Source organism: Alosa pseudoharengus, unplaced genomic scaffold, assembly GCF_046254945.1.
Source record: "Alosa pseudoharengus isolate Yale_2024_CS ecotype anadromous, Long Island Sound unplaced genomic scaffold, YU_APseudo_1.1 YU_APseudo_1.1_scf_19, whole genome shotgun sequence".
Lineage (NCBI taxonomy): Eukaryota > Metazoa > Chordata > Actinopteri > Clupeiformes > Clupeidae > Alosa > Alosa pseudoharengus.
The window spans coordinates 12,514,114-12,535,384 of record NW_027468657.1 but is presented as its reverse complement, the minus strand read 5'-3'; the positions used below and the strand labels follow the sequence as shown (position 1 = coordinate 12,535,384).

At 42.5% G+C, this 21,271-nt stretch overlaps 1 protein-coding gene across 1 annotated transcript in view; it reads right to left on the bottom strand.

Annotated features, from left to right (window-relative positions):
* Positions 1-513: 513 nt before the first annotated feature.
* Positions 514-21,271, bottom strand: part of LOC143132851 (teneurin-2-like) — a 33,302-nt gene continuing 12,544 nt past the window's right edge. The window contains exons 2-3 of the mRNA XM_076292676.1: positions 5,594-5,902; positions 514-545 (exon numbers count right to left, since the gene is read on the bottom strand). Of these exons, the coding sequence (XP_076148791.1) occupies positions 514-545; positions 5,594-5,902 (341 nt within the window). The remainder of the gene's footprint in view (positions 546-5,593; positions 5,903-21,271) is intronic.

Below are 21,271 nucleotides of genomic sequence, written 5' to 3'. Positions count from 1 at the left end.
TGTACAAGGCCAATGAATAAAACATATTTGTGGAAATGAATTACCTCAAAATGTTTAATTTGTTTACTTAGTCAATTTAAGCTGAAAACAAATATTTGATTTGACTTTTCACCAATAACTTAAATATTTATATTTTAGGTTACCTAAGGCAATTAGGCCAATAATATCAACTCAATAAAGTTCACTGTCCAAAAAAGAGAGAGGTCTCAGGTAGATCTCTAATGTTTTCAATGGACTTCTCCAAAATGGCTACCCTAATAAAACTTTTGAAAACATTGATGATGGTAATGTTGTTGCAAAGGATCATGGGAACATTTAACACTCAAAACAGCTGAGTTGGTCTTTAAATAAATATAAAAAAATAAAGTAATGAGTGACTTGATTGAGCTTAACTGGTTTTACAGTGCAAATGAACTGGACAGCATTCTCCATTATGAATGTGCAAATAAACTGGACAGCATTCTCCATTATGAATGTTCATCCTTTTGCTCTGGGCTTTTTTCGCCTAAAATGTCAGTCCTGCCAGTTGAAGTGGATGAGGCCCACTATAGCACAAGGAAAGAGAGCACCACACCATCAAACAGCAGGGGTGTCAATATATTGACAGGAGTTTTAGGTAGCGGGGGTGGAGGTGTGTGTCTCTGTGTGTGTGTGTGGTGCGTGTGTGTATGTGTGTGTGTGTGTGTGTGTGTGTGTGTGTGTGTGTGTGTGTGTGTGTGTGTGTGTGTGTGTGTGTGTGTGGGTTCCTAAGTGAAGGAGTGTGTTACATCCACACAGGCGATTACACTCATTCATTTGATATTGACTCACCCATCCGATCTAAAGTGGGGGCTCAAGGTCCCACCTAAAGTCTGTGGTGGCAAATCGTTCCTTCGACAGCTTTTTGTTTTTCCTTTTTTGTACCTTTACAGAGATATTTATGAGCCGCAATCCCGTCGATCGGCACAAAGTTGGGGCTGATTGATTCACATCACGACAGCTGTGGTACTGAAAGACGTGTCAATATCACAGCCTTTGTTTGATTACAATCAAGGACAAACTTAGGCAAGTGATGAGAGGGAGTGAGACAGAACATGGATAATGAAAGAGACAGAGAGAGAGAGAGAGAGGGAGAGAGAGAGGGATGAAGCAAGCAAGGATGAGAAAAAGAGAATAAGATTGACAAAAAAAAGCCAAAACAAAGAGAAAATAAAATGTGTAAAGATCAGGCTGCCAATATGCATGTTGGAGGTCTCACATGCATCTATCTAATTAAACACCCCCAACAAATGTGTTTTTTCCACAGCCTCACACAACCAACTCATGAATAAGGGATAAATCATCAAAGACTGACTGCTACATATTTTCAAATTAAGTCAACAACTGTTAATACCAATAGCACTGACTAATGTTACCTTATTAACTTAGCATCAAGTTAATGTGTAAATGACAAATAAAAGAGAAAAAAAAAGAAATTTTAAAAATAAAAAGACAAATAGCCAACTCCATCTGACAGCTATTTGTTAGGCATTTATAACTAGCTTATAAATGATTTATAAGCAGATGTTCAAAGCCAGGAAGTGGAAACAGCATTGGATTGAGGATAAAGAGAGGAAGATAACACATGAAACACAATTTCCAACTGAACTGCTTCAGTCAAGCCATCCTTTAGTGTCTGTGATTGACACCTGTCAATCAATCTGACAGACATGGTGGGCATGCATGCTTATCATGGCGAGATAGTGGCAGAGGAGGGGAGGATAGCAGTAAAGAGCGAGGGAGATGTCCAGCCAGTTACAGGTGCTGTGTCAAAATTTCGAAGTGCAAAACGGGAGGGGGTCGGAGAGAAAGACGGCAGCCTCACCACAATGTTCTCCTCTTTCCCCATCGTCATGCCAACCTTACTTGTATTGTGCAATACCTTCCCTGAGCTTTGATTTCTCATATTTTTTATTCATATATTTTCACATTTGTTTCCTTCTGTTTCTCTCTCTCGGGCCTTCCACAGCTGTGAGCCTTATTGCTGCAGCAGTCTGCGTGGACACCCTGAGTCTTTTACACAATGATTGCAGACAGAGCGCGTGATGGATGCCTCTGCATCAGAAAATCATTATGTTTCCTTGTTGCAAGTCTAACATATCAATATATTTTCCCCAATGGCATTAGGGAAACAGCTCAAATTCTATTGACTAATTAATTGGCTCTAACGTCAACACCTGTTTTTTTCATTCCGCTGAGATCTGTGCTACCCAAGGTGGTGAGCGGTGAGCTAATTCCTGCGTCCAGACCGCGTCCAGACCGAGGGGTTTGACATCACGCCGCGGTGCTCCGTAATCTGCTGCTTTCACCGTAAGACTGCACACTTAGCCACTGGCAATCTACAGAGCAATAGACTGGAAACTAACCAGTCTCTCTCTCTCTCTCTCTCAATCTCTCTCTCTCTTTTCAATCTCTGTATATCTCTCCATTATTTGTATCTCACTGTCTCGCACACATATATACTCACTCCCTCACACAAACACACATACAAACACACAAACACACATACACACACACTCTCACACACATACACACAGGCGCATGTCCTTGTTGCCGTCCTTGAGGAAATACTCAGAGACGCTAGGAAAAACTGAGACTGAGATTAGCATGGCAATTAGCTGAAAAGCAATTATCAGTCGCCGAGATGAAAGTGACTTCCTTCCAAGGTGTTTCTTTATGTGTTTAATAGCTGTCGAGTAGTTTGATAAATTGTCGAGACGCAATTGTCTGATGTTGAGGTTCACAGCTGACGGAGCTGTTTCGCCGCAGATACAGTTGTGCGAGGACTCCGTTAATTAGGAGCTCGCTTTTTCATTCCGTTTCACTAACCTCGACAGACACCTTTTTACAAAAGCATGTAAAGTTATAACTTCTCAGTGACTGAACAAAAGATGTGTGAAAACCGTCTCCCCAAACAGGCAGAACACATCCTTGTGAGTGCAAAGGCAGAGAGAGCAGAAGAGGAATACGGAACCGGAGCGACCGTAATAAGGAACGTGCCTCTGCCTTGAACACTATGGTCACCTGAGGCCCCATGGTGTTTCCAACTGGACCTCATACTTACATGTCTAGTCCTCGAAGTATATAGGCTCAGCACAGAAGTGTTCTCAGGCCCACACAGAGCCTTTGTGTGAGAAGAACAAGCACAAAAGGCAATTGGAAGCAGCCCACACACACACACACACACACACACACACACACACCGAGAGAAATAGGCCTTTTGTGTAACCTATTGCAGTCTATAGAGGGGACAAAATGAGTCCGTTTCACGGGTGAGATCTGATCCTTTCAGCTGTTTGTCATGCTGGAAAAGGGAATAAGAGTTGCAATGGGAAATAGGAGAAGGCCCTCCACACACACACACACACACACACACACACACACACGACACATTGAGACATGTCTTTACAGGAGTGCTCTGTGATCATGTCTCTAGGCTTTTCACTGTAGCATATAGACATAGACACATACACTGTCTACCACCAGGGTTCTAAATTAACTTTTTTGATCACCAGCCAATGTGGCTGCTAACTTTCTAAAGTTACTAGCCAATCAGAATTTCTACTAGCCATTTTTTTCCGGTGAAAATAAGAGTGCCACTGAATGTATTTGATAATTTTATGGAGGATCTATCTATCTATCTATCTATCTATCTATCTATCTATCTATCTATCTATCTATCTATATCCTGATCCCCTGCTTCATTCCTCTTCTTGCCAAGAAGTCTGTCCCAACCACCGCCGCATTTAGTTTAATCTTAACTTTTTACATGGGGCTGTTTGAGATGAATTTATTAATCTCATATTTTGAAATTAATTAATCTAGATTAATCCTGATTAAAAAGAACAATTTTCTCCCTAAAGACTAAAGCTTCTTAAGTGGCATATTAAATACGTACAACATAAATCACAAAATGTAACCACAAAGGTAAAAGTAAAACACTTTTATATTATTTAAATGACAATAATGACACAGTCATTTTGTTTTAAAGTATGAATTTCTTAAGAAATATTACTCATTTGATGCTCTTTAACTCATTTGATGCTGTTTTTGTAAATGGTGCACTGTCACTTTAAACCCATTGTGTTCACACATTCTCATAATGATGTTTTTTTTACCAGCTCCATGCAAATATAGCCTATGGCTAGTCCACAAACTCTAACATTGTGTAGCATGTAGCACAATATTAACAATGATAAGCATGATGTTAAATCAACAGCTTTCATTCCTTTGGAAATAGAAGCATGACATGATGCTAGCTAGACATGTTCTGTTTGCAATTAAAAGTGAATTATGAGCTTGGTAGCCAGCCACCTAGAAGACTTCTAGACTCACCAGTTCCATTACGGAAAGGCAAAGACAACTCTTTATATTCTTGTCCATTATCCAAATCACAGAGTACAGCCTACAGTATGTCAAAGTGCCCTGGCTCTGGACCGTTTAAATGGTCAGTATGGGAACCGGATTAATTGGCAATCTCATCTAACCTCGTCTTTGTTGCTTTCAGTATTTCGTTTTATAAGTTTCTTATATTAAAAAGGAGATATCAATTATCATCAACAATGACAAGCCAGCTGGAACCTGCCACTCATTTTCCCTCTCGTGCGTGCTCAGACGGGTTCTCAATTAAATGAGGTACAGTATGTTCAAGTTGGATCTTAATGGAGAGAACCCAAAAAGTATCATCTTTATGTAACATGCTGTTGGTGCATGTTGACATTGTAAACTTTCTCTAAGAGTGAAAAACAGTTTGCAATAAAGCTACTATTTATTAGCTTAATGTTGGTACCTCCTCTGTCTCTTGGTGCTCTATGCACAGTGCAAAATCGCACTGTCAAAATTGCGTTAATTTTGACAGCACTACTTTTTACTTTACTTTACTAGCTAACTCCCTCCTCTTTCAGTATATGCTCACTGCTCTGGCTCTGTTCGTTCTTCTTCTTCCTTGTGTTTTCTGGTTTCCATGGTCTCTAGCACTGGTTTCACCATACATAAGGGTTTCACTGTAAACTGCGCGCAGCCAATGGACGTATAAAAAGTCATCACGTAGCATTACGGCACAGTGTTCATGGGAAATGTAGGACGTACTGCCACGGGGATAAATGACCGAGAACGGAGCCTCACGCATCACCGGCCAAACTGGCTAGTAAGTTTTTATTAATACCTGCCAAAATTTATTTTAACCCGCATTTGGCGGGTTGGCGGGTGTTAATTTAGAACCCTGTCTACCACACACACACACACACACACACACACACACACACACACACACACACACACACACTCACACACACACACACACACAGTCTCTCCCACACACATGGAAAGAAATCTTGAGATTGTGCCGAGTGTGTGTATGTGTGTGTGTGTGCGTGTGTGTGCGTGTGTGTGTGTGTGTGTGTGTGTGTGTGTGTGTGTGTGTGTGTGTAGAAAAAATAAATCTGCTGTATATGTACAGTATATATATATTTTCTTTCCTCTTTGACATCACTGAGTATGTTTTTGTTATGTTCACTGCACAGCTGGACACACACACACACACACACACACACACACGCTGTCCTTCTCTCCCTACCTGACTCGTCGTCCGACTTGTTCTCATTTTCGGAGTCGGTGAGCGTGAGCGCCGAGTTCTCGCGGCTGGACAGTCCGGAGCTGCGGCGGGACTTGATGCCGCCGTTGCCGTTGGCGCCGCCCGCTCCCCCCGCGCTCCACAGCTGGATGGCGCGCTCCGGCGAGATGGGCCCCTCCGGGTCAGAGTCGGCGTCCGAGCCGGCGCCGCCCAGCGAGTAGCCGCGGTGCAGCAGGCCCAGGTCTGAGCAGTAGGCGCTCGGGTGGGGTGCGGTCGACTCGCAGATGCCCAGCTCGGCCAGGGTGAAGTTGCCTGCGGGCAGAGAGAGAGGCGGAGCGGAGGGGGAGGACCGGTCATCTAACCAGCAGTGAAGAAGGAGAACTGGACCGAAACTCACAGGAAGCAAAGGACGGTTCCGCGGAAAAAAAGTTCTTACATGTGTTCTTCAGCTTGGAGAATTGGCACCAGGACCATTTGACAACAGTTGCTTGTTTCCCATGTAGCTATAAAACCGTAGCCGCTAACTTTCTAAGCGAATGCATACCCATGTAACATGATACAAACGCTACAAAGAGAACAAAACATATCCTGGTATCCACGGCTTCTGGTTTTACATGGCAACAGCACAGAGATTCTGACTGGACTCATAAAGAGTCTATGCAACAGCACAGAGATTCTGACTGGACTCATAAGGAGTCAATATATTTGTGCAATATATATTATAATATATGTGCAATATACTTCACCCAAAAGCCCTCAAGCTGCCATGGTCTCAGTGGATTGCAGGCTGCCTATTTCATCTCCTTCCCCAGGGAAGAACACATGAAGGGAAGGCAGAGGAGCCGGATGTCAGGCTGGCCGTCTGTACGGGACTCTTCAGGCCCCCCTCACCTGTCCACCTGACTCCACTGGCCCAGCATGAGAGCAGAATACTGGCCTGTCCCTCCGACCTATTAACTAGCTCTTCTTTTCCCCCCACAATGCCTTTGCCATCCCTGCCTCTGTGGGATGGATCCACACAGACGGAACCACACAGAAGAGTCCACACAAGCCTGTGTTCTACTGCTCTAGGTTCTGCCTCTCTGGGACGGAACCACACAGAAGAGTCCACACAGGCCTGTGTTCTACTGTTCTAGGTTCTGCCTCTCTGGGACGGAACCACACAGATGAGTCCACACAGGCCTGTGTTCTACTGCTCTCAGTTGTTTGCCTAGTACTCAGTGGAGCGCAGAACCCTCTTCGCCGCAATTCCCTGAATAATTATATAACATCCCGAAATTAAGGCACATCAAACAGAATCAATAAACACAATACAGGCCCAATTAAACTGCAGCAAGGCAAAAAAGCAATCAAGGCAGAAAAGGAGCATACACAACCAATTTCTCCTAAATGGTAATTAAAACAGTATTGTGGCTGCAATCTCTTCCAAATCAGCTCAAATGAGAAAGATTAAGTTTAATGCTTTGACTGGATTTTTTTTCCATGAGGTAGAAATCAGCAAAAGTCCCCTGAGGTTAACTCTCAGATGAGCGCTAAAAAATGCAATCAAGAGCTAAAGTTTGCTGCGTGCGGGACTGTGTGGGAAATGGCTGGTGCATCTCACTCAAAGCAGATCTGACACAGGAGAAGTGGAGGAGCAGCTGGCTCTTCACATGAAAGAGTGAAACACACACACACACACACACACACACACACACACATGTGTACAAACTCACACACACACACACACACACACACACACACACACAAACACACACACACACACACACACACATAAACACTCTAAACCTAAATACAAACACATAAACTATCAATCAAGTACACATTTACACATGTAAAAATACAAATGTAAACACACACATAAGTATGTAAATATACAGTACTTATATAGACACACACACATAATTTGTCATTTCTCCACATGGGAGAAGCAATGCTCTGTGAGGACACTTTCATTCATGTTACAGCATCTGTTCTTACATCATCTCTATAGAGCACGAAAGCTGCATATTTCATATTTCACTGCAGCCCTAAGCTTGTTTGATTATATTGAGTAATTGAATTAGCATTGAAATTGAAATGACTCTTCCTCATATTCATAGCTGGCAATATGAACACTTGTACATGATGCCCCTTTTGTTTCTTTTTTTTCTATGATTTAATTAAGTAGAAATTCAGAATTAACAAGTACCAGCTAAAACACTATTCTACCCAGACACTAAAGGCCTACCCCCAATAGCGCGTTGGGCTTTGCTCCGTTGAAAGTAATGAGTTTGAAACTTTGGCGTCACTTGACATGTAAAAGAGTTTGAAACTTTGGCTTCACTTGACATGCGTCAGATGCCGCCAGTGGGTGTTGGCCTTCATCTTATCCAGCAGGCTAATACACTACCAGCAACTCTCCGCTATGCTTCTGTACTTAGCTTTACTACAGTATACACACACAGTCTACACTAGTGACATATCACATAGTATGGAGCAGAGTCATGGCGTAACATAGCCTAGAAATCTAGACTCACCCTAATTACATTTGTGGCCAGGGCTAGTCTAGCAACTGTCCGTTGGCTTGTGAGCTGGAAAAATTAAACTTCTATCAGGCCAATCAAATCGTGTATAGAGACGTTAGGCGGGCTTAACATAATGATTGATGGCAGAGTTGCAACGGTTTGGCGTGAATTCCCTGCTACTTGAAAACAAAGAAGATGGATGTTGCTGTTGGCGAACAGTGTGACACGAGTTAAGGTTTTTAAGTTAAGTTGGCAAAAGTTTGAACTAGCCAACTAGCTCCGCTGGTGGGAAAACGCATGTGACTAATAGCGCTGTCCTATTGCGTGCAGAGGGAATTTGAAAGACAACCGATTATCCCGCCCCTCTGACTGAGCACTGCAAACTGTGAGGGCCCAGACCCTGCATTTTAATGTGGGTCTGGCTCATCAGGCTAGGCTTAACACACTTTTTACACAAATCTCGTCATTCAACTTTAATGCAACTTTAATTCAACTTTTAATAATTTTTGAGAATGAATCTACATGTTTCTGTTACAACCCCAAAGTCATTTGTCTGGTCTGTGAATACCAGGAACAAACATTTCTCAATTGTGTTACATGTGGCAACTCAGTGAAAAAAACAGCTGTCAAAGTCAGTGTTTGACAATTCCCTGTCACTTTTCTAAATAATTTATTTACCTAAATCAATAATTGAAAGTAGGGCTGGGCGATATGGACCAAAAGTCATATCCCGATATATTTAGGTTGAATATCGATATACGATATATCCCGATATTTTTTCCGCAAAGTTAGAGCTGTAAAATGAAATGTTCAGTCAAATATAAGTACCGTATTTTCCGGACTATAAGTCACACTTTTTTTCATAGTTTGGCTGGCCCTGCGACTTATAGTCAGGTGCGACTTAAATATGAAAAAATATATAATTGAACATGCTTTTAAATGTTAATTCATATTAACTGACATGAACCCTACATGAAACATTACTGTCTAGCTGCAAGAGAGCGCTCTCAAATGCACAAGTTCTGTGCACTTTCAGTCAGAGATTAGTGGTTGCCCTATACCTGAAACACATGTGCATACCTAAATCCTCGAATTACCAGTATGGCCAGGATTCTGTTTGGGCCTCAGATTCGGACAAGTAAAGGCCAGTAATAGTTTTTTTTAAAATTTAACTCATAAAAGAGCTCTTCTTAATATTTTATTTTGTTGGTTGGTTTAATATTGTTGCCAATGAAAAGTCATTGTCTTACACCATGAGTCTCTGACATGTTGCTCTCAAGCTACCAGTTGCATGCCGCCCTGCTTGCCAGAGGCTGAAGCAGTAACCTACATTTCAACACAATTGTTGCTGCCAGGCATCAGCCTACGAATTTTATAAAAAAGTAAATCATGCTTAATTAAAAAAATAACTAAATTTATGCTGAATAAGGTTTCCATTTCAGCACAAATCACGTTCAATGAATAAATGAAAGCGGGTGCCTTATCTCGCAATAAGCGGAAGGAAATCCCAACACCCTTTCATACATGAAACTTAATAGTGAACCATCAAATACCCCACAGATTTCAGTGGTCATCAGTCCCGATATTTAGCAATATAATCAAACAGTAAGCCATGCCCCAAATAAAGGTGCTGTGCTTTGCGCAGCCTAAATAAAAAGACCCCAGTCATAATTTGAAGATTTACGATAGTCTGTCTCCTAAACATTCCTCATCCGTTATCTAGACATGCATGAAAACATTTGAAAACAAAACTCACTGCCATGTAGGCTAATATTTGATTGCTGTTTTGCGACTAATTATCTTTCACGTACTGAATACGCACAGTAGAAAGTGAAAGTAGGCCTACTATGCACTCTGTGTCTGTATCTGTCTGTTTACGTCCGCAATCGATTATAACGTTCCTCAACTGGAAAACACATCCATGTTATCTCGCGTTATAGGCTGTCATGCTTCTGTGTTTACAAAATTCCTGACGGTTCCTGATCACTAAACGTTTGTTTTCCTTTCCTGTCGATCGTGGTTGATGTAGAAGCACCTCCCAGGCTATAATTTGACTTCAGCGATGAGAGAGGGAGAGAGAGAGGCAAAGTGGTCCATGCGCGCGTGTGTGTGTCTCTGCATGGGGTTCAATTGAAATCAGAGTTGGTCCGTCCAGTCAATAGTCCCGCATTCAGGCCGCTCCATTATTAGATTAACGTTATCAGACAGCGCTGTAACATGTGTGGGAATTTCTCTCATTATGATGGAGTTGTGGGACTTTTATTGTTATGCTCAATACTTAATAACTTATGCGCAATACCCGCAACCCCGTGCTGAAATTTAGGCTATGCACATATTTTTTTCTCTCGCCCTCTCGGAGGTGGCCAGCAGTGTTGCCACAGTTACCTTGAAAAAGTAATCTGATTACTGATTACTCCTTTAAAAAGTAACTTAGTTACTTTACTGATTACTTGATTTTAAAAGTAACTAAGTTAGATTACAAGTTACTTTATTAGTTACTTTCAGCAGCTGCCGACAACACCCCCACCGCCTTAAAAAATGCTCATCTCTGTGGATGCAGTCATGTTGTTCCTTGCGTCACACCTCAACCCGCCTCAAAGCCAACGCTGATTGGACGTTCGTTTGGTGAACTGCTCCAAATTTTCTTTAACGGAAAGTATCCAGACTGATCTGCGAGTGAAACCCTGAAGCTCGCGAGATCAGGATGGTCTCACGAGGCTAGGCGTCAGGAAGCCGCTATCAATATGTGGGAGACTCCCAAAACTTCGGGAGACTTGGGATGTCTAGCTAGACAGCACTTTGTCGCCAGCACAGAATGTACAATGTACCTTAATGTTGTCATGTTTAGCTGACACAAACTCGAAGCAGGGCTCTCAAGTTTTGAAGTTTGCTAGGAGTGAGACTTTGTTTCTCAGGGGGGAGGGGGCATGACATTGGCACAGTGCCACTAGGCGAGTTCGTCAAAGATTGTTAAGGCGGAGCAAGATACTTCGTCGTAGTTCATGTCTATGGGCGCGAAATGGGGATCGAATCCTGTCTGCATAAAGAGGCGTGTCGATGACGTATTGATGAGCGTACATTGCAACCCGCCAACAGCAGCGGCATAAATAGCCGGCGCACACCTGATATAAAGTCGATTTTCTCCAGACTGGAATGCTCAAAAATGCTAAAAATGTACCTGAAATGTTCACAAGGGTTTGAGGATCATGAAAATGTGCCCGAAATGCACATCCCTAACTCTATAGAACTAAGACCTTAGCATATGTGGTAAAATTCTGAGCTATGCCCATAGACTTCAATGGAGCAGTCGCTGCCTCTGCTCTGCATAAAGGGGGATTTTGACCCCCCCTCGTGCGATCCAGGTTCCCGGAAGTGGCTCCTGATGAAGTATCTTGCTCCGCTTGCGGCAGATCTGTGCAGATCTGACTTGATGTGATGCATGCTGGGTTGAACACAATGCATACTGGGATGGACGCAATGCTTGCTGGTTAGAAATTCTGTCCGACTTCTGTCAGCCGGGGAGGGACTTACCACCGTGACACCATGTCACATGGCCTTAAAATATCGCGGGAGTCTTAGCCTGCAGACAGATCTTGCAGTTGCCTTCCACGAGCTGCACGAGCTGAAACACGCCCTCATGACGTCAGTTCAAAGACGTGATAGGGCCATTTGGGAGGAATGTCCTCATGACAATTATGACTGGAGGCTCATGCTGCTTCCTTATGTTGGAATATGCGAAAATAAACAGAAATCGAAGGGATACCTTCTTATACGTGATTTCTGCAACAACGGTAGGCTAGCCTACTGAAAACGTTTGGATATTCTGTTATTTTCTGCTGTTGGCTAAATAGATAGACACACATATAAGGGAAACACTTCATATTGAATGTATGTGCTACAATGCAGGCCTGTTAACTGTATGACAACAGTGGTTTATTTAAACTACATCATAAGAATTTATTTCGTCAATCATCATGCTCATTTTAATGAGTAAGAATGAAAGTTCTGCTGTGTTTATTGCAAACAACATTCCGCGATATTTCCCGCGAGTCACGTCAGGCAGACTGTAGCCTTTCTGTCCGGGATGAGCTGCCCTCTGTTGTAGCTCCTCCCGGCTAGCCTCTGAAGATCACGTTTACGTAGAAAGCCAGACGAAAGTCAGACTCAGGCAAGACGAACAAGCCTAATGTCACGATCGAAGTACATGAAAGTCCTACATCTGCTTGAACTACTCGTGGCACCACGCCCCCTCCCCCCCGATCAACAGACCCACCCTCCCCATGTCCCATCGACCCAGCTTCATGAGAGAGCACAAATTCCATTATTTCAAACACAGTTTTATTTATTCTAAATAAATGTATTATAAAATAAAAATAAATAATAATAACATAAATTATAATAATAATTTCACCCAAATGGGCCCTTTCAACAGCCGTGGCTCATTCTGCTCTAAACAAACAAAAAAAAAAGCACATTTAGCCCCAAAATGGTCTCTTGAACAGTGGTGGTTCTGTCCGTGTGTGTGTGTGTGTGTGTGTGTGTTTACAGTATGAGTGATGTGTGTTGTAAGTGTTTGTGGCAGATTTTGATGCCTTTGATGACTGATACTGGGGGCTCCCATTTAAAGCACTGTGGTTCATTATGACGTAACTGACTGGGTCCTCAACCCGTGCCTTCAGGCGCATCACTGCAAACCTCAATCTGTCTGTTATGTAGACCAGCCTTTCTTAAACTTCTTTGACCTGAGGCCCAGTCATGGCAGACTTTGGGTCATAGGGCTCATCTACATGTACCCAACCCCACTCCCTCCAAATCAAATTGTCATTATCATTATCAGAATCATTATTATGCCTATATTGTTATACATGCACTTTCACTTAAATGTTTTGTGACATGCACATCAGAGGACTGCTTTACTAATGTAAGATATAATTAGTTTCATTGCTTTTGCATGGTTGCAGGATGCTTGCATAAGAAAAGAAATACTTCTCAAAACAGCAACAATTATATGGGTGTTATTGTTTTGGGATGTTTCCCTCATGCAAGCATCATACAGTACATTGGTAGGAAATGGAGGAAAAAAATACATGTTTTTTAATGAAGTTTAATTTGAATGAATGAATGAATGAATGTAATGATTCAGAAAACACAATACCAGCTTTTTTGGCAAGCAAAATCACTGATCTGTTGATCTTTAACAGATAGAAAGAAGGCTGCAATAGCTTTTGGCCACGTTATATTCAAATTTGACTATACAATACTCAGTGCTATGTATTATACAGTCTCTGCTCTGTTTCTATGAGTTCCAAAAATCAACGTTGTTCTATTAAGTGTCGTTAAACAATTAAATAGCATTCAACAGGTTGAAGCGGAGCTTTGGTACCAACGTTATCGATTAGTTTCAGTTTCTCTCGCGCAGACGCCTGCATTGAATGAACGCTCATACCACCACTTTATTGTAGCTATGGCTCCATGTTTAATGACATCGATAGCAGAAACGTTTGTTTTCTTTTTTTGTCGGTCCGCGGTATCTTGATCAACTGCGCAGCAAATTATCAGACGAAGCACCGGGCCTAATTTCACTCCACGACTCCGAAGACCAGCAGTCTTCACATTGCGGACCCACATCAAAACAAAACTAATTCCTGATTGGTTGAGAAATCCTATTTTCTGATTGGCCGATAGGTTAGTAACTGAACAGCAGCTCTCTGAGCTGAATGAGCGCACAGACAGCAACGTTGTGTGACACGTTTGTAAAATATAGCCCTTAGAAATTTCTGAGCGGGCAAGTTAACAATTTCTCAGAGTGAGAAATGCCATGTGTGGCGTGTGAGCGTGTGAAGTCATTGAAATGCGTGTGTCTCACGCTCAATGCGTGAGACTTGAGAGGTCTGCTCAAAGTAATGACCGATAAAATGTGCATCCCTCTCTCTCCCTCCATTGTTGTTTACGTTTGTGTCGCTGCGTGGCTTTACACGTGAATTGTGCTCATGCTGAAAATGTGAGCATAGCCTACATGACATTAATCCCCAAGACAAGAAGAAAGCAAAGAATATATCTTTTTACTAAGGAAAATTACAAAAATAGTAATGCACAGTAAATTAGATAAGTAACTTTAATCTGATTACTGGTTTGTAAATAGTAGCGCGTTAGATTACTCGTTACCGAAAAAAGTGGTCAAAATAGACTAACGCGTTACTAAGTAACGCGTTACTGGCATCACTGGTGGCCAGCCGAGCAATTATTCTGCTGCTAGCTTGTGCCAATATATCGTCCAAAATGCTTGATTGCATTGTCCACATTTTTAGCTAGATTTTCATGTACCACATCAGCATTTTTGTTCAGTGAATCTTTTGTAAATTGCTTCACAATTAGCGCGGGCACTCGTGAGCAGCCTTCGGCTTGCCTCTTGCCACTATTCAACTCCTTCATCTTCATTAACATTCCCTGTAGAATTCTCAATATGTTTGGCCTCTATGTGTCCAGTTACATCTGTCTGTTCTTGGTCTTGGATTTTGTGAAATAAATGTCTAAATATCACCTGCTTGCTGCAGCTTTGGTCTGCACATCCTATTAAAACCGGTCTGTACACGTCTTTTTTAAAACGCATCTTTTTCTCTCTCGTGGGCATTTAATCTGCTGCCAGCTTGTCACTCCACATCGCCCAAAATGCTTGATTGCATTGCATTCTCCACGTTTTTAGCTAATTTTTCATGTACCACATCAACATTTTTGTTCAGTGAATCTTTTGTAAATTGCTTTACAATGGCTGCAACGTGCTTATGGCACTCCCTACATATAGCGTGGTTTTGTTGCTCCAAACCATCTCCAAATTATTGAGCTACTACTTTTTCTTTTACTAACCAAGAGACTCCCCTCTGCACGCTCAGACATTGTTGCTTTCTCCATGTTTGTTGAAGAGTGCCAGAGTGTCTCTTCCTGCCCCTTCTGTGCATGAAAGAGGAGGGGCGGGGAGCGGCGCAGAGAGCTCCGGTCAGCGGCTTGCGTGGAGCAAGGATCACAGCGCAAATTTGAACTATATCGATATATGCGATATGGTCTAATTCCATATCACATTTTAAAATATATCGATATATCTTTTATATCGATATATCGCCCAGCCCTAATTGAAAGTCAGTGGTTGTAAGCATCTGGCATATCTTCATGATTGGTTAAGCAGCTCTAAAACTGTTTGTTTTCACTGAGCTTATTGTCATGCCTACCAGATGAATGCTAGCAGTGAGCTAACTCTGGACTAGCAGAGGCACAGGTCTACATAGGTCTATAAAGGCATAACTCTGGGCTAGCAGAGGCACAGGTCTACATAGGTCTATAAAGGCATAACTCTGGGCTAGCAGAGGCACAGGTCTACATAGGTCTATAAAGGCATAACTCTGGGCTAGCACAGGCACAGGTCTACTCTACAGGTGTAACCGTACCATACCTGAGAGAAAATAATGCAGGATTATTGGTGAGACATCCACGTAGACTGGGGCAGGAAAGAAAAAAATAACATGGCTTCTTTAGTACTGAATAGTGTTGGGCTCAAAGACTCATAGAAGCATAGTAATTATATTGACAAAAGTAAATAAATACATAAACAGTATAAATAAATACCGGAAAATAAACAAAAATTGACATACACAAAGAGAGGAAAGTGAATGGAATGTTATAAGACATTGCATACAATGAAACCGTTGAAGGTGTGCTCAACAATTTGAGGAGGGCTGTGTGTGTCTGTGCGGGTTTGTGTGTGCGTGTTTGTGTGTGTGTGTGTGTGTGTCCGTGCGTGTTCAACTTTCTGTGTCAGTATTAAAAGCCCTGGATAAATCAATGGTTGTTTTTTGGCAAAACAGGAAACAATCTGTTAGCACTGTCAACTGTCAATAGCAGAGGAGTGGTGTTCAAAAGAGAATGTGCTTTGCCAATCCTGTTTTCACACATAAACACACACACACACACACACACACACACACACACACACACACACACATAGGAGAGGCGCTGGGCGTATGTGAAAGATGGAATGAAGTCCTCAGACCATGAGAGTGCCATGCTTGTGCTCTCTGCACCATTACACTTTGCATAGCTACAATAATATGGTAAAGCCTGAAATCCACATGATATTATGGTAAAGCCTGAAATCCCCATCATAAAAAAATAACTTATTTTGGACAAAGAAAAGCGACATCAAACTCCTAGGGCTACATGTGAAGAGATGGTTTCATCAAAACTGGAAATTAAAGTTTGATGCCGTATTTTAACTGATATATAGCAAGAGAGAGTGGCACGGCTGACTTATATCCAAAACTACATCTACCCCCCCCCAACACCCCCACCCTGATCTTTCTCCCCCTGTCCAGCTCTCCCACTTCTAACACCCCGAATGTGGCGGAAAATGATGTGGATTATTTCCCTGAAAGGGATCATAACCTCTGTGCTGGCATGAGTTTACCTCAGAGTGGCCCACTGGCTTGTTAAGGTCAATTTGGAGAGTAGCGAAGAGGATCTTCTCTAAAATGCTTGTTTCTCTGTCTCTCTCTATATATATATTTAACTCTCTCTCTCTCTCTCTCTCTCTCTCTCTCTCTCTCTCTCTCTCTCTCTCTCTCTCTCTCTCTCTCTCTCTCTCTCTCTCTCTCTCTCTCTCTCTCTCTCTCTCTCTCTCCGGAGTCCTTGGCTTCTATGTCCATCTCAGACAGAAGGATTTACTTTAGATAGAGCAGCCTAATCACTGGAAATACATTTATTTTGGTTTGCTTTGCTTTTCTTGTTCCATGCAGAGGTCGACCCCTGACCCTTCCCCCGTAAGGGGCATAACGGAACTAAAGCATCTTAGTATGTAGCGGAGCGAATAAGACATTTAGCGAATAAGACATGTAGCGAATAAGACATGTAGCGGATAAGACATGTAGCGAATAAGACATGTAGCGGAGCGAATAAGACATGTAGCGAATAAGACATGTAGCGAATAAGACATGTAGCGGAGCGAATAAGACATTTAGCAAATAAGACATGTAGCGAATAAGACATGTAGCGAATAAGACATGTAGCGAATAAGACATGTAGCGGATAAGACATGTAGTGAATAAGACATGTAGCGGAGCGAATAAGACATGTAGCGGATAAGACATGTAGCGAATAAGACATGTAGCGAATAAGACATGTAGCGGAGCGAATAAGACTTGTAGCGAATAAGACATGTAGCGGAGCGAATAAGACTTGTAGCGAATAAGACATGTAGCGGATAAGACTTGTAGCGGAGCGAATAAGACATGTAGTGAATAAGACATGTAGCGAATAAGACATGTAGAGAATAAGACATGTAGCGAAATAAGACATGTAGCGAATAAGACATGTAGCGGAGCGAATAAGACATGTAGCGAATAAGACATGTAGCAAATAAGACATGTAGCGAATAAGACATGTAGCGGAGCGAGTAAGACTTGTAGCGAATAAGACATGTAGCGAATAAGACATGTAGCGAATAAGACATGTAACGAATAAGACATGTAGCGGAGCGAATAAGACATGTAGCGAATAAGACATATAGTGGAGCGAATAAGACATGTAGCGAATAAGACATGTAGCGAATAAGACATGTAGCGGAGCGAAAAAGACATGTAGCGAATAAGACATGTAGCGAATAAGACATATAGTGGAGCGAATAAGACATGTAGCGAATAAGACATGTAGCGAATAAGACATGTAGCGAATAAGACATGTAGCGGAGCGAAAAAGACATGTAGCGAATAAGACATGTAGCGAATAAGACATATAGTGGAGCGAATAAGACATGTAGCGAATAAGACATGTAGCGAATAAGACATGTAGCGGAGCAAATAAGACATGTAGCGAATAAGACATGTAGCGGAGCGAATAAGACATGTAGCGAATAAGACATGTAGCGAATAAGACATGTAGCGGAGCGAGTAAGACTTATAGCGAATAAGACATGTAGCGGAGCGAATAAGACATGTAGCGAATAAGACATGTAGCGAATAAGACATGTAGCGGAGCGAATAAGACATGTAGCGAATAAGACATGTAGCGGAGCGAATAAGACATGTAGCGGAGCGAATAAGACATGTAGCGAATAAGACATGTAGCGAATAATAAATGTAGCGGAGCGAATAAGACATGTAGCGAATAAGACATGTAGCGGAGCGAATAAGACATGTAGCGAATAAGACATGTAGCGAATAAGACTTGTAGCGGAGCGAATAAGACATGTAGCGAATAAGACATGTAGCGAATAAGACATGTAGCGAATAAGACTTGTAGGGAATAAGACTTGTAGCGAATAAGACTTGTAGGGAATAAGACTTGTAGCGAATAAGACTTGTAGCGAATAAGACTTGTAGCGGATAAGACATGTAGCGGAGCGAATAAGACATGTAGCGAATAAGACATTTAGCGGAGCGAGTAAGACTTGTAGCGAATAAGACTTGTAGCGAATAAGACTTGTAGCGAATAAGACTTGTAGCGGCGTCTAAATGACTCTGCTCTTTTCTGCTGGCTTCCAGGCAGCGGCAGCACGCTCACTGGAGGAGAGCAGCAGGACGGAGCGTGGAAGTTAGAGATGTGGAGACGTCTTCAGTCTCGTTTTCCCCTCTCGTGTTTCTCAATGCACACTGTGGCCAGATGGAAGCAGGCCGAGGACAAGACGGGCAAGACGGAGAGTCCCTCTCTCACACTCGGACAGGTTCCCAGAAGCATGCCGAGCCATATCTAACACATGCACACACACGCAAGCACACACATGGGCACAGACACACACAAACACACACACGAACACACACACACACAAACACACACACACACACACACACACTAACACGCAAGCACACACATGGACACACACACACACACACACACACACACACACACACACACACACACACACACACACACACACTTCTGGGAAACATTGTATTTCTATTGTACTACAAGTCCCACAAGCCTTTGCTCTTTCACAGGAAGACCAGATGGACTCCACAACCTGACGCCCATACATCTTTTCATGAACAGAAAGAAGGGGAAAGATCTCTATGTGTGTGTGTGGGGGGGGGGGGGACATAACAGGACTCTGGAGAGCCCTCTATTCAACCACCACTCCATCCCTCTCCCTCTCTCTCTCTCACTCTTATGAAGTCATCCGATAAAAGCCTGATACAACATATGAAGAGAGATAATTGAAAATGATGGCAGTGATGAGGGAATGAATTCAGAGAGACTGAGCCTGTGTGTGTGTGTGCAGAAGTGCATGCGTGCATGTACTGTATGTGTGTGTGTGTGTGTGTGTGTGTGTGTGTATGTGTGTGTGTATTTGTGTGTGTGTGTGTGTGTGTGTGTGTGTGTGTGTGCACGCACGTGTCCATATTCACAAAGACCATCCTGCCAGCAAATGTGCTCTACTTTCCAGTGTCCCGCAACAGCAGGTGTGAGCTAGATTTGTCTCCACCACTAGTCTCTGATTAACAATGACTGCTTCATTAGGAGTACACACACACACACACACACACACACACACACACACACACACACACACACATCTCTGCCAGGACACACACCTGACCATCACAGACACAGCACACACTCCACTCCTAAAAAAAAGATAAGTGGCATAACGACTGAAAAAAGTGTCATAAGTGCCTTAATGATATTGTAACTATACGATTACAAATAGTTTATAACAACTTCATATGCCGAGTAATAACATGGTAACAGTGCATTCAGGCTTTAAACTGTCCATATCCTTGAGGGGGTGAGTTAAAGTTAGTATTTGGGTTAAAGTTCTGGCACATGAAAGTGAACAGCATTAAATATGTTGTCACACTCGTGAAGCCATAGCACAGCTGTCCACAACATATAGTATAGGTCACAAGTTCAAATCCGGCCAGAGGTCATTTCCTGATGTCACTCCGCATCTCTTTCTCCCACTTGACTCCAGTGTGCTCTTAAAGGTTGTATCAGCGATTTCAGGTCCAAAAAAATCACATTCATCTAATCTTTCCTAACGATCCACTAGCTGCCTGTGCATAAGCAGGCCATCAAAAAAAGGCAGCCTAGGCTCTGAGATCTCTACACAAAAAAAATTGCTACCAAAAGGGGTTGGCAACCCACTCAAAGGCAAAATAAAGAGTTTCAACCAATAACCCGCGTGATGCGCGTTTAGGAGAGTTTCAATTGCACAGGAGGGAGGAGGAGGGAGTAGCGAGCTGGCTCTCTGTTTTGTTTGAACATCAACAGAAGTGACGTTCCTCTGCTATCGCTGATACAACCTTTAACTGTCCCATCAATAAAGGCCAGGCAACCCTGACAGTAAATTGTGTTCTTTTCAAAAATGTTTTTAAAAATCTCACACTGTTAACTGGTGCACTACACGGTCCTTGCAGTAAAACTATGAGGCCTTCATAAAATAAAGCAGAAGTAAAGTTAGAAAGAAGAAAAGTTAAGGAAAGTTTCTGAAGAACAACAGCTTATTGAACTCCACTCCTATAAGTGCAAAGTGGCTGAACGGCATTTGGCCCTTAAGTGCTTCCTCTTTTAAAACCACAGTGGCTAAAGAAAGATGCCGAATGAGCTCTGCATGCCATGTCCTGCTCTGAAGCCCCATACTGAAACCCACCAATGGTAGCTTGCTTTTCTGACATCAAAGACTGCAAAGCTCCGAATGCCACCTTCATTGAGGTGTGCTTTTTGTGAAGTTTCCAGTGAATAGTGGACAATTGCCAGAGCCTGGAGAGCACAAATACAAAACTGTAATTGTGTGACGGAGGGGGAAAAAACGCCATTCTGCCCATTCTCCATTCATTACAGTTGCAGTTTCCCCTTAGTGGTGGATGAATAGGCACAGGACGGTAAAACACCCCCTGGGGTGTCGCAAATGAGCGGACGATGCTTGCTGGTCTCTAGGCAGCAAAGGCTGACCACTAAAAATAATCTGTGTTAAGGTTAGAATGAGAAATGAGAAAAGTATGATTCAAACAAAGTGCAAGTCAAAGGGATCCTTGGAACTTGTTCAGTGATTCTGTTCATATATGTACATATATGTGCTGTACATATGTACAGCAGTGGCTTGATGAGGAGGTGGACTGGCGCAAAACAGTAAATCACTGTTACGTAAATCAACTGTTTAAATCAACGTATTCTCTGTCATGCAGGTTATCGC